Source organism: Physeter macrocephalus, chromosome 11 (genome assembly GCF_002837175.3).
Source record: "Physeter macrocephalus isolate SW-GA chromosome 11, ASM283717v5, whole genome shotgun sequence".
NCBI lineage: Eukaryota > Metazoa > Chordata > Mammalia > Artiodactyla > Physeteridae > Physeter > Physeter macrocephalus.
Window position 1 is genome coordinate 15,675,726 of NC_041224.1, and position 13,738 is coordinate 15,689,463.

At 37.0% G+C, this 13,738-nt stretch overlaps 1 protein-coding gene across 1 annotated transcript in view; it reads right to left on the minus strand.

Annotated features, from left to right (window-relative positions):
* The window catches only part of GPR158 (G protein-coupled receptor 158), a 333,029-nt gene that overhangs the window by 159,613 nt on the left and 159,678 nt on the right, over positions 1-13,738 (minus strand). Inside the window, exon 3 of the mRNA XM_024129687.1 lies at positions 12,019-12,121. Within this exon, the coding sequence (XP_023985455.1) occupies positions 12,019-12,121 (103 nt within the window). The remainder of the gene's footprint in view (positions 1-12,018; positions 12,122-13,738) is intronic.

Consider the following 13,738-nt stretch of genomic DNA (forward strand, 5'->3'; position numbering starts at 1 on the left):
AATTGATAATGATAAAAGTGATCTCTCAAAAGAATAAATTAATTGACCTGTAATACAAATGTATAGTTGAAAATAACATTCAACTCAAATCTTTCTTTGTGTTCTCAAACCAGTTATGCATAAAAATTATATTTTTCAAGATGCTAGACATAAACTAGAAAGATACATTAAGAATATAAGCTATTATTTAATATTACTGTTTAGAAATCATCTTGGATGATAATTTGATTCTGAGCAACTTGAAACATCCTCCATGCACAGAATCCCAATCTGCTTTGCTAAAGCCTGAAAACAAAGATGATACTTGGAACTTTCAGATGAAACAAATACTTCCTGAAGACAAACAGCAAATATGAAGAGCTATTAACTTTGGCAATAGGAGGTTTTCAGTTCATTATATGCGTGATCAAATATGCTGCCTTGAGCCAAACTATAGAGGGCATAGGGAGAAGGTTACAGTAGCCCCACAGGAGCACTGGTGAATCTAAAACATTCACCTGTAAACAGGAGCCCATCAAGATAAATTGTGACAATTTGTAAACAGTATGTTAAACTATTTGCTTACCTTAATTTTTTTACATTGACATCAGAAAAACATATAACCTCTGGACATTTATACCAAGTTTTAGAAAGATTATATATATATAGACTTTTGTATTAAAACTATAAACTTAAAGAATTAAATGACCAATAGATTTTCAAATGCCTTTTAAATTCTACTTTTCTATACATTCCAAAGTTTCTTTAATATGTATGTAATTTTTATAATAAAAACTAAATATTTAAAACCAGGACCCTCTAGATAGCAATGAGCAACAAAGTAAATTTTGCTCCAAATCCCAAAGGCCTAATTAACCCACCAATGCCACAATTACTGAAAACTTTTAGACCTCTGAAATTGTGAAAATTCTATTTTTGTAGCTTTTAATTTGATATAATTTGAAATGCACAGAATAGCTGCAAGAAATCTGTATAAATGGATTAAAAAGATGTGGCATATATACACAGTGGAATATTTTTCAGCCACGAGAAAATAGGATATCCTGCCATTTGTTTCAACATGGATGGACCTTGAGTACATTATGCTAAGCAAGGTAAGTCAGATACAGAAAGGCAAGTACTATATGATACCACTAACATAGAATCATATGTGGAATCTAAAATAGTCAAACCTGTAAAACACAGAGAATAAAATGGCAGTTACCAGCTATAGGAGGTTAAAATTGATGGTGTTTAAAACTACAAACTTGTAAGGAGTAGTAAATAAGCCACACAGATCTGATGCACAGTACAATAAATACAGACAATAATATTGTACTATAATGATGTAATGTGATAAATATTGCTTCAATGGCAGTCATATTACAATATATAAATGTATCAAAGTAGCACACTGTACACCTTAAATTTATAAAATGTAACAAATTTATCAAATATAAAAAAGAAATCCTATATATTCCTTACCTGATTCACTAATTATTTACATTCTACAGCATTTACTTTATCATTCATATGTTCTCAATATAAAACAGATGTTTAAAAATGTACATGTATACTATTTTTTTCTGAACCATTTGAGATATTGTATCTCTCTACCTATAAACACTTCAGCTTGTATGTCCTGAGAAAAGAGCATTCTCATACAAATCCACATTGCAATGATCAAAGTTGGGAACCTTAATATTGATGAAATTTTTTTTTATGAACAGTCCATATTAAAATTTCATCAGTTCTCAGAGTAATGTCCTTTGTAGCTATTATCTATCCAGGATGAAATCCAGGATCATGCATTACATTTAGGTGCCACATCTCTAGTCTCTGATCTGAAACACAATTAAACAAAAAAGTATTTTTTCTAGTCTCACAAAACACTTTTCTGATCAGTTTGCAAACTTTGCTGAGTTTTATAAGGTTTTTGTTTTACAAACTATGATCAGCATATTTTTAAGAATGTACCATACAGCAAACATACAGCTGTTGAAAAACAATGTATATTAAATGCATAAAATAAATACTAAATTATATATCTGTATGTTACTGTTGGCTACATTTTTTACATGAAATAATAAAGTGCAATACTTTACATCATTAAATCAGGAAATAAAGATTATTTCTTAGTGCGTCCATTTTTATGCTGTTCTTTTAAATTTTATACTCCTTATGATATTCTAATAAGATTAGGGTAGTTAACACTATTAACAATGCCTTTCTAAATATTTCACCCCATTTGGGGATTTTAAAAAATCTTCTATTGAAATAAATTAGACAATTCAAAATAACCAAAAAAAAATGAGGAGATACAGTTTTAAATAATGTTCTTAGACATCCTATCACTTTATGAAATCTGAATTTCAGTTCACAGTGCTATCATTCCCATAGACAATGGACTTGAGGACATGGGGAGGGGGAAGGGTAAGCTGGGACGCAGTGAGAGAGTAGCACTGACATATATACACAACCATATGTAAAATAGATAGCTAGTTGGAAGCAGCTGCATCGCAAGGGGAGATCAGCTCGGTGCTTTGTGACCACTTAGAGGGGTAGGATAGGGAGGGTGGGAGGGAGGTGCAAGAGGGAGGGAGCTAGTGAGAACCTGCTGTATAGCACGGGGAGCTCAGCTCAGTGCTCTGTGATGACTTAGACAGGTGGGATGTGGGGCGTTGGCAGGGAGGTCCAAGAGGGAAGGGCTTTATGTATACATATAGCTTATTCACTTCATTGTACAGTGGAAATGAACACAACATTGTAAAGCAATTATACTCCAATAAAGATGTTAAAAAAAAAAATAGTGCTGTCATTCCTACCTAGCCATACCTGTTTCCACAAAGAAGTTCAGCAAAGAATAAACTGCATTACTCATTAATTAAAAGTTGTCCTTATACATAATATTAAGTAGAAATATCTTAAACTTTTTCCTTTAACAAGGTAATACCATCCTTTTCCTTTGAAGGGAATTGCAAACGGAATTAGAAGGTAACATTAGAAAACTCATGTGGCAAAATTCTATTTGAATGCTGACTGCCAAAAAAAAAATTACATTGTATATACAATGAGAAATTTCATTTGTCATAAAAATCCAAGTGGTAATTTCAGTCACTGCTGATGAAACACTAAAACTTTTCAGAAGTTTTCTTAAAATACTAGTTTTTAAAAATTTTTCTGAAGATTTAACAAATGAACAAAGGGGAACTTTTCTCCTGCTCTTCCTCCTCTATTTGTTTTTCATTAGAAAAAGCATACATCTTCCTTAATCTCTTAGACTGACACCCCCTGGGAATAAATTATAGAAGTGTCAAACTGGTACATCAAAATGTATTTACCTTTTTTACAACTTGTGCACATATTTGTGCACAAGTGTGCACAAATGTACCCCAGAAAGTTTCCTTCCTATATTTTAAGGAAGAAAAACACTGAGTTTCTGATTTAGAAAAAAATGAGGAATGAGTTTGAGGGGGGAGGGTGGATTGAAGCAGAAGTTATATATTTCAGGTCTTCATAGTATAAACATTATGTAGAAATATCACTATTGTATTAAGGGTTTTGCTGATTAAGACACTTAAGTGCCAGAAGTATAAACTTGTGTTTTCACAATAGCAAAAACACAACATTTGGACATTTGAGTATCTGGATAGAAACCATACCTACCCTTGAAAGCCTGTTAAACCTTAACGCTCTTACATTTGACCTAATTTACTAATATTGGACAGTGAGTTGTATTTTACTCAAGATTGCCCTCATTTGTTGTTTGCGGGTATTGCAATATGTTCTGGGAAGATAATGGGTCTGTCCTAGAAGCTTAGAAACCTCGCTTTTTCACTCACTTCTTTTTCTCCAGTTCTAAACAATGTCTGGCACAGAGGCAGTGCCCAGTAATATTTTTGACAGATGGATTTTCAGACACATAAACCAATCAACAAACCAGTTGATCTGAGGTCCCTTCTTGGAGGTGTTGTGGCCCTCAGTGCTAGGAACTGGTTCAGGCAGAAGAAGCTTAGAACTTGGACCTTTGCAAGACCAGCCCCATGTGTTTATATTTCACAGACCCCTCTTCTTTCCATTCAACAGGCATGACAGAAAAAGATGAGTCACAGACAATGAACATAACTTCAGCTGGAAGTAACAAAGAATCAAGTCACAGACATTGAGGGTTCAGCATTAGCTCTCCATACAAATAATGCTCATCTGAAATCATTATTAGGGTAAACATCTTCTTCTTTTCCATACACATATCTGATTTTTCGTTAGAACTGGAGGGAACGTATTCATCAATCAATGTTTGGAGTTAAAATGCTGCAATGAGCTAACCATGGGAAGATATATTTGTTCATTATTTCATCTGTTTAAGATGATGAAGTAATCTGCCTCCAGTCTCCAGCTTGATAAAATCACATCCAAAAATTAAGTGGAAATAGGTACATGCACATGAGTAGCTGCAACACACTCAGGAGATTTCTGTGCATATTTGGTTCAATATGTATAATATTCATGAGGAGAGAACAGTTAGCAAACTGTGGTTATGCTTACACTGTTGTCCAAAAAGATTGCTACTGTTAGGACATGAATACATATTTGAATATCCTAAAATCAGGATTAGCTAATATACTTTCATGCACTTATATAATGAATGGCTAGCTGTAACAATAAACTCAAAATGAAGCCCAGTGCAAAAATTTTTTAATTTATATTTCCTCACTATGAATATAGTCAATCTTTCCCTGTATTTCTATATGCTTACATATACATCTTATATTCACTTCTCTATTGTCTTTTAGATTTTTATTTAAGTGACTGTAGTAGTATTTTTCTTCAATCTTTCCCTGTATTTCTATATGCTTACATATACATCTTATATTCACTTCTCTATTGTCTTTTAGATTTTTATTTCTTATAAGTGACTGTAGTAGTATTTTCCTTTGGACAAAAATACCACGTTAGATAGATCTTGGAACAATTCTGATCTGAATTATAAAATTATTAAACACGAATGGATTTTTTTTTTTTTGCCTATGGACTATTTATTCAATCCCCACAACACCCAATACATAAGTACTATAAATAAAAAGACTAAATTCTCCATATTCGCTTTAATATAATAATCACTATAATTTGGGGGATATCATGTTATCTCAATTACTTCTCATAGCTACCAAGGGCATAGATTTCACTCTTCCTGATGTATGAATAAGGGGAGAGTCTCAGAATATATGAGAAACTTCCCAAGTCTCCTGTGAGTAAGTGGAGATAAGACTCAAATCCGTCTGTCTGACTCAAAGGCCATCCTCATACAAAGAGCCTGCTAGATTATAAATTGTCTAAGTCAGCAATCATTTGCAATTATGAACAGTTTCCTCTAGAAAAAACATATGGCCTACTGTGAACACTGGAATGAATGCTGAGTGGGAACCAAACATACTGAGTGCACTGGTTTTCTATTACAAATTACCACAAATTTGGTATCTTACAACAACACAAATCTATACTGCTTCTTACATGAAATATAATACACAGTTGACCCTTGAACAACACAGGTTTGAACTGTGCAGGTTCACTTACACGTGGATTTTTCTCACTGCATATGTACTACAGTACTACATGATCCATGCTCGGCTGAATCCATGTATGTGGAACCACAGATAAGGAAGGTCGACTATAAAGTTATACACAGATTTTCAAATTCACAGGGGCCAGTGCCCCTAACCCTGTGTGGTTCAAGAGTCTACTACAGTTATATTCATTCTGGTATTTCTATAGCTCAGAAGTCTGATATGCGTCTCACTGGGCTATCACCAAGGTGTGAGCAGGGCTGCATTTTCTTCTGGAGAGTCCAGGAGAGACGTTATTTCCTCGCCTTTTCCAGCTTCTTGAAGCCACCTCCATTCCTTGGCTTGTGGACCCTTTCCTCCATCTTCAAAGACAGTGATGTAGCATTTCTCAAGCGTCCCTCCTTGTGTCCTTACATCTGTCTCTAACTACCACTGGGAATGGTTCTCTGCTTTTCAGGACTCATGTGATTAGGCTGGACACACCTGGAGAATCCAGGATAATCTCCCCATCTCGATGTTTGTAATTTAATCACGTCTGAGAAGTCCCTTTTTGCCACGTGAAGTACCATTTCCACAGGTTGTGAAAATTGGAACATGCACGTATTGGGGGGTTTAGGGGACACTGTTCCACTTCCTACAATGAGCTAATGTATGAATGATTGACAGTCCAACTCCCCTGCCAGAGGTTTTTTAATACTTGGGGGAAGCTGATTGTTAACACAAGTGAATCTCTAATTAGCAGTCTAATAATGTAAACAAATAAAAAGAATGAAATACCTAAGGGAAAATCTAACAAAGTAAAATTTCAGCTGGTAGGGGAGAAGGAAGTCTTTGAGTGGACTGAGTATTATACCTCATAGTAGGGCCCATTTTAAGGATAAAGCTGAAAAACTCTGGGACTTGAAAATGTGTTCCTCAGCTGGGAAATGGAGCAAATACTAGACGGAAGCGATGAAAATGGGCAGAATATCTGAGGAAAGGGGTAAGCAGAATAAACACAAGCTTTCCAATAGTTATCATAAAAGTAACAATATTTTTGAGCATTTAATACATGCCAACTACTATGATTAGAACTTTATATTCATTACATCATAGAATCCTTATTTATTCTATAAAGCAGATGGTATTATCCCAATTTTATATATGGCATAAATGAAGTTTAGGTTAGTTAAATAATTTAGCACAGTGCAAGTAAGTTAATAGAGCCAGGATTCAAACCTAAATTAGACTTATTCCAAAGACTATGCTCTTAATTTTTTTTTTTTTTTTGGCGGTACGCGGGCCTCTCACTGTTGGGGCCTCTCCCGTTGTGGAGCACAGGCTCCGGACGCACAGGCTCAGCGGCCGCGGCCCACGGGCCCAGCCGCTCCGCGGCATGTGGGATCTTCCTGGATCGGGGCACGAACCCGTGTCCCCTGCATCGGCAGGCAGACTCTCAACCACTGCGCCACCAGGGAAGCCCCTATGCTCTTAATTATTATACTAAACTATGGTAGAAATACAGCTCTGAGATCGGCAACCAGGGAAATCTAACATGGTATGGAGTGTTCCAATAATTGAAAAGATAGTTAAAGACAAACAAGGTAAATGAGACAGTCAATAGTCCAAGAAGATTGGCGGCACTGGGAACTCTTCCACTGGCAAATAACCCTATTTTCCACTGGCAAATAACCCTATCTGCCAGACATTTAGTGCCTGGACTCCAATCCCTATAAACAGGACTAGTGAAAGAAGAGGTAAAAACTGAAAACTAGGCAAATGACAGACAAAAGTATAGGCCCAGGCAGTTAGATGGAGAATTTTGCTACTACAACTGGAGCAAAGTGATTAGAACCAGGTCACCAGGCTTAAGTAAGACCAAGAGCAAAAGTAATGATGTTGATTATGAGAATATGATGTTGAAGATTCCAAGTTTGGGATTAGACTAGAGACTGGACTTAGTCTGCAAAAAGCCAAATACCTCCAGCTCTCCAGTCATGAAACAGAAGAGGGAAGGTGAGTGTGAGACCCAAGTGCAACACACAGATGTGCATCCCAGAGACAGGTTAGCCCTGCTGAGCAGTTTGCCTGGAGCTCAGCATCCCTACACTGTATCTGCTTTCGAAGAGTTTTCCATTTCTCTCTTCTGAGACTACACATTTTTAAAATCTCGGCTTTTGGGGGGCCATTTTTCCCCCACCATCAACAGAGTTGGCAAAGCAGGGATTGTCGCTTTTAGATGTGGGCCATTTGCTAGATGGGTTTATCTGGAAATGCACGTGAGCTGAAGTCGAGACAAAAGGCAAGAGAGGTAAGACTGAGAGGCCGGTAATGTGTCCCATGAAAGAGACAGGAGATTGTACTGAAGACAGAGTTCAAACTGTGATAGATGGATTTGAGGAAGATGAGCTTGTCATAAGCTTGTATCTCAACAACCTGGAAGTGAACAGTTTTTGAAGAGATTTGAAGAGACAGTTACACATCAGTACTTGGCGATTCTGAAATCCTGCTACTATCCAGATGTCAGATCCTATTAGCTCTCCTATGACCACCAATCAAAAGAGAGATGCCAGAAACACAGTCTCTGGGCTGTCAGCACAGTTTTAAATCAAGTCATCTGAATGTATCTTTGTTGTTCTTTACAAGCCCTTTGTTTACTGTGGGCCTAGGTCTAAATAAAGATTTTTAAATCACTTCATATTTTAACAGGATTTTTAACAGTCACACTGACATTTTCTCTAAGAGATCAACACCACATCTTAGCTCCCCTCTCCAAATGGGATACAAGACTATATGTGGGAATTTCAGGTCTTTTTCTAGATTCACAGCTATAAATAGGTAAATTTTACCTTTGAGAGGCATCCCTTTCTGTTTTCTAGATCCCATTTTCCCTATCAAGCAACTGATTTCCTCCTATTGCCTTTGACTCCCAAGTCTTCTTTGTATTGTCCTTCTCAATGCAGCACTGGTTGTTACAGACTTCTGCTGTCCCATCTTCCTTCTGATCCATGTAGAATTCATTCTCTAAGAATTCTAGTTTAAAAAATTGGTTATCCTAATATAGTAAAATATGTGAGACAAAGTGCTAAATACCAGTGGTACTTAAGGAGTCTCTCTTTACATGTATCACTGATGTGTGTTTATATATGTGTTTGCTTATTCACTTATTTAACTATATCTATGAACACTTATTATGTGTCATGTACTATGCTAGCTGTTTTGCATACATTATCTCATTTATTGGGTCTTCGATGTTTTCTTTACCTTTGGCCCAAGGGATACATGTGGTCACTCCTTACTTCACAGAAACCACCTCAAGAATATATGAAAACGACTGCCCATATGAATTGCCTGGATACTGTGATTAAAAACTTAACATATTAAAAGAGATATGTAGTATAATTCTAATAGTAAACCAAAAATTTTTTTAAATGTTTGGATAGTCCTTGGTAGAATACCGTACTGAGTTGTAACTGCTAGTCCTTAGGACAAGGAATGAATACTGTTAGATTTTCATGCAACCTGGCAAGGCCATCAGGAAAGATATTTTTGGTCAAAGAGCACTTCACTGACTTCAAATTATAACATGTAGCTAGCTTTCCGTTCTGTCATTGAGGCAGGCCAGTTCTAGTTAAGTATGTGCTGAGGTCAAAGCTGAATCACAGGTATGCCCAAATATAGCTCATCTTTCTGAAAACTGTGGCCTCCTTTCCACAGCTGCTGTGTGTACAACATGTGAGTTATTAGCCTTATGCAGAGAAGCGGCCCCTTCTTAGAGAGAGTAGGTCCAGTGAAAAACACTGGCTTTTAAAATAAGGAGGAAAGTAGGAGTATGCAAATTAAATAAAGATAAGTTGTTAAAGGTTAACTAGTTTCTCCTGGTGGTGTTATAAGCAAATGGCACAGTCATTCTCTAGTTCTACAATATTTAAATGTTTTATTTCAGTCACATAGTGGGAGCTGAGAACAAATGTGGGTAAACCAGATACAAAATACCTTCACAGAACATAAGCTAAAACCTATTCCCTTAATCCTTCACTGTTGAATCATATGTTATGTCTGGACCATAAATGTGAAGAATGCCAAAGTAGCTGGGCTATTGCCATGATCTTGTACACACACACACACACACACACACACACACACACACACACACACACACACACACAATCATATCCATGCCGAAAATATGTTACCGTCATTGCTATTGTATTAGTTTTCTATTGCTGTGTAATAACTTAATGGAAACCTAGGGCTGAAAACACCTATCATTATGTCCCAGTTTCTGTTGATCAGAAGTCTGGCACAGTGAAGCTGGGCTCTCTGCTCAGGGTCTCACTAGACTAAAACCAAGGTTTTGGCCAGGCTATATTCTCATCTGGAGCTCCAGGTCCTCTTCCAAATGTATTCACACTGTTGGAAGAACCTATAGATCTTTGCATTTATACAACTGAGGTTCCTGTTTTCTTGCTGGCTGCCTTAGCTCTAAGGGGCCACCCTCAGGTCCTAGCCACGTGGTCCTCTCACAACAAGCTAATTTATTTCTTCAAAGCTGGCACCAGAATCTCTCTCCAGTCTGCTACTATGGGAAGGAGTCATTTAAGGCAATATAATCACTTGAGCAACTATACCATCACCTTTGCTACATAACATAGCCTAGCAAGGGAGTGAGTACCTCGTTGTATTCACAGATGTCACCTACACTTAAGGGGAGGAGATCTGTAGAGCACGTGTGAGAGCAGAATCTTGGAGGCCATCTTAGAATTATGCCTACAACAACTATTACTCAGAACAAGGGCTGAACCCTATGAATTACATGACTGAGGAGAGAGCAAAATGTTACTCACTTCCAGAACCTAGAAGTCAAGTGTAAACTGTCTCAAGATGAAGAACAGTGCTTTCCAAGAAAAAAAGAAGAAAAAAATCCATAAATGTCTACTAAGTTTCCCAGAGGAAGACACTCAGATCTAAATTTCACTGTATACTTTGAACTATGCCCAGTAGAGATGCAAATTCCTATACAGACCGATAATAAGGCTAACAAAGATTTATGGATGACTACCTAAATGATAGCTGTACCTCAGTTTTGGCAACCCCAAACCCTGTACCTCCTTTCTCCACTACACTCCTTCTTGTTATACCCAATAACTGGCTACAAGCCAACATGGCAACACTGCATTCTCTAGAGGTAGAGTAAAAAAAAAAATCAATATTCAAATAGTAACTTTGACATCTTCTGGAGTAAGATTAAAACAACCAGGTGAGCAAGTTTTGATTCTGGAATACCTGCATACCTCAGAGATATTGTGGGTTTGGTTCCAGACCACTGCAATAAAGTGAAATCGCAATAAAGCAAGTCACATGAATTTTTTTGGTTTCCCAGTGCATATAAAAGTCATGCTTACAGCATTCTGTAGTCTATTAAGTGTACAATATCATTATGTTTAAAAAACCAATATACAGACCTTAATTTAAAAATGCTTTATTCATAAAAAAAAAGTGCTAATCATCATGACAACACAGGGTTGCCACAAACCTTCAATTTGTAAAAAAAGCACAATATCTTTGATGCGTAATAAAGCAAAGCACAATAAAATGAGGTACGCCTGTATATCTCCTGTATAATCACCTCCCCTTGAATGATGGTGGACCTGTAAATATGATGAGATAGGCTTTCCTTTGATTAAGTGACATTGCATGGCAAAGTGATGGGATAGTCATTCCCATGACTTATATAATGATTATATTATATAAGACTCCATCTGAACAGACTGGGGAGATTTTCTTGGTAGCCCTAAAAAGTAAGGGTCACATGAGTAGGCCGTGAGGAGACTTCTAGGAGCTGAGAGTAAGCCCAGGTTGGCAGCTAGCAATATAATGGGGACCTCACATATACAGTTGAAAGGAACCTAATTCTGTCAATGACCTGAATGAACTTGAAAAAAGTCCCTGAGCCTCAGATCAGATCACATCGCAGGCGACCCCTTGATTTCGGCTCTGTGAGACCCTGTGCAGAGGAACCAGCTAACCCCTGACTGAAAAGCTAATCAGTTGAAACTGTGTGATAATATGATTGTGTTGCCTTAATCTGTTAACTCTGTGGCACTTCTTCATGCAGCATAGAGACCTAACATATAAACAAATTGAAACATAAATAAAATAAGCAAACTAGCAAAATTAGCTTTAGGAATTTTCTGCAGCAACACCTCTCAATAACTGAATCCCAACTGGTCTCACTGAGTAGCTACAGTATTTCCAGGCATATAAAATGTATTGAAAGCAAAAAAATACCTAAAAAAACCCCAACATTTTTTGGTGGTATTCCAGAGGATTGGAGATGACAAAGTAAAGCAAAACTCCTTAAGTGATGAAAGAATGCCAAACCAGTGGGGGTTTAATCATCTAACTCCAACAAGGTTAAAAGAAAATCTGAATAATTAATTATGATAGATATTATGTGTATTCACATATATGCACAGTAGCAAAGGGCACTTACTCTGAAAGTTGTTCACTGAGAAGACTCGAGGATGATAGAATCCTGCTTTGCAAATGCACTGATAGGCTCCAAGCACGAATCCTAGGCCCTTAATCGGCATACACTATGAGAAAGAAAAGACAGCAGTACCGTTGATCATAGTTTACTTCACAGTATAAAGACTCACAGATATCCATCACTGCAAATGGTAACAGAGTATCACATTTTCCAGAAATAAAATATCTCATTTTTGAACTTTATTTTAGGTTTGTTTGCCAACAGACACTTTTTTAGAGTAGTTTTCTTTCTAAATATATGCCATTACAGCTGCAGTTGCCATACATCTTTAACTCATTCAGTTGCCATAGGAAATAATTATAGACAAAGTTTTTTTAATGCCTCACATATCATCTTATTGCCTTAAGAGATATTTCTTAAGCCTATAAGAATATTTTTTAAAGTGATTCCATGCTAAATATTTCCACCAAAGCAAAGGTAGGTAGGTAGATGGACAGACAGATACACAGAATTTAAGATGTGGAAATTGCCTTTAAGAATTAAATATTCATCAAATTTCATCTTCAGATTAAAAAATACAAATTGATGGAATAACAAAACAAGTAAACTTTAAAGTGCAATTCAGAAGAGGAAAAAAAGATAAATTAATGATCCGAAGTGCTCTTTACCTAAAATCTGTTTCACAGATAAATGTTCTACATGTACATAAATGTGAAGAAAAATAATGATTGGCTTTCCAAATATATCACACCAATAGACATGATGGACATCCCAGAAGCTTAATATTGGGTTCTTTCAAGAATATCACTGGGCTGCCCTGGTGGCACAGTGGTTGCGAGTCTGCCTGCCAATGCAGGGGACACGGGTTCGTGCCTCGGTCCGGGAAGATCCCACATGCTGCGGAGTGGCTGGGCCCGTGAGCCATGGCCGCTGAGTCTGTGCTCCACAATGGGAGAGGCCACAACAGTGAGAGGCCCGCGTACCACCAAAAAAAAAAAGAATATCACTGAACCCTAGCAAAATTCAGTTTAACATACTTCATTTCTTTTTTTTTTTAACATCTTTATTGGAGTATAATTGCTTTACAATGGTGTGTTAGTTTCTGCTTTATAACAAAGTGAATCAGTTATACACATACATATATCCCCATATCTCCTCCCTCTTGCGTCTCCCTCCCACTCTCCCTATCCCACCCCTCTAGGTGGTCACAAAGCACCAAGCTGCTCTCCCTGTGCTATGCGCCTGCTTCCCACTAGCTATCTATTTTACATGTGGTAGTATTTATAAGTCCATGCCACTCTCTCACTTCGTTCCAGCTTACCCTTACCGCCCCCCAACCTGTGTCCTCAAGTCCATTCTCTACGTCTGAGTGTTTATTCCTGTCCTGTTCCTAGGTTCTTCAGAACCTTTTTATTTTTTTTCAGATTCCATATATATGTGTTAGCATATGGTATTTGCTTTCCTCTTTCTGACTTACTTCACTCTGTATAACAGACTCGAGGTCCATCCACCTCACTACAAATAACTCAACTTTGTTTCCTTTTATGGCTGAGTAATATTCCATTGTATATATGTGCCACATCTTTATCCATTCATCTGTCAATGGACACTTAGGTTGTTTCCATGTCCTGGCTATTGTAAATAGAGCTGCAATGAACATTGTGGTACATGACTCTTTTTGAATTATGGTTTTCTCAGGGTATATGCCCAGTAGTGGGATTGC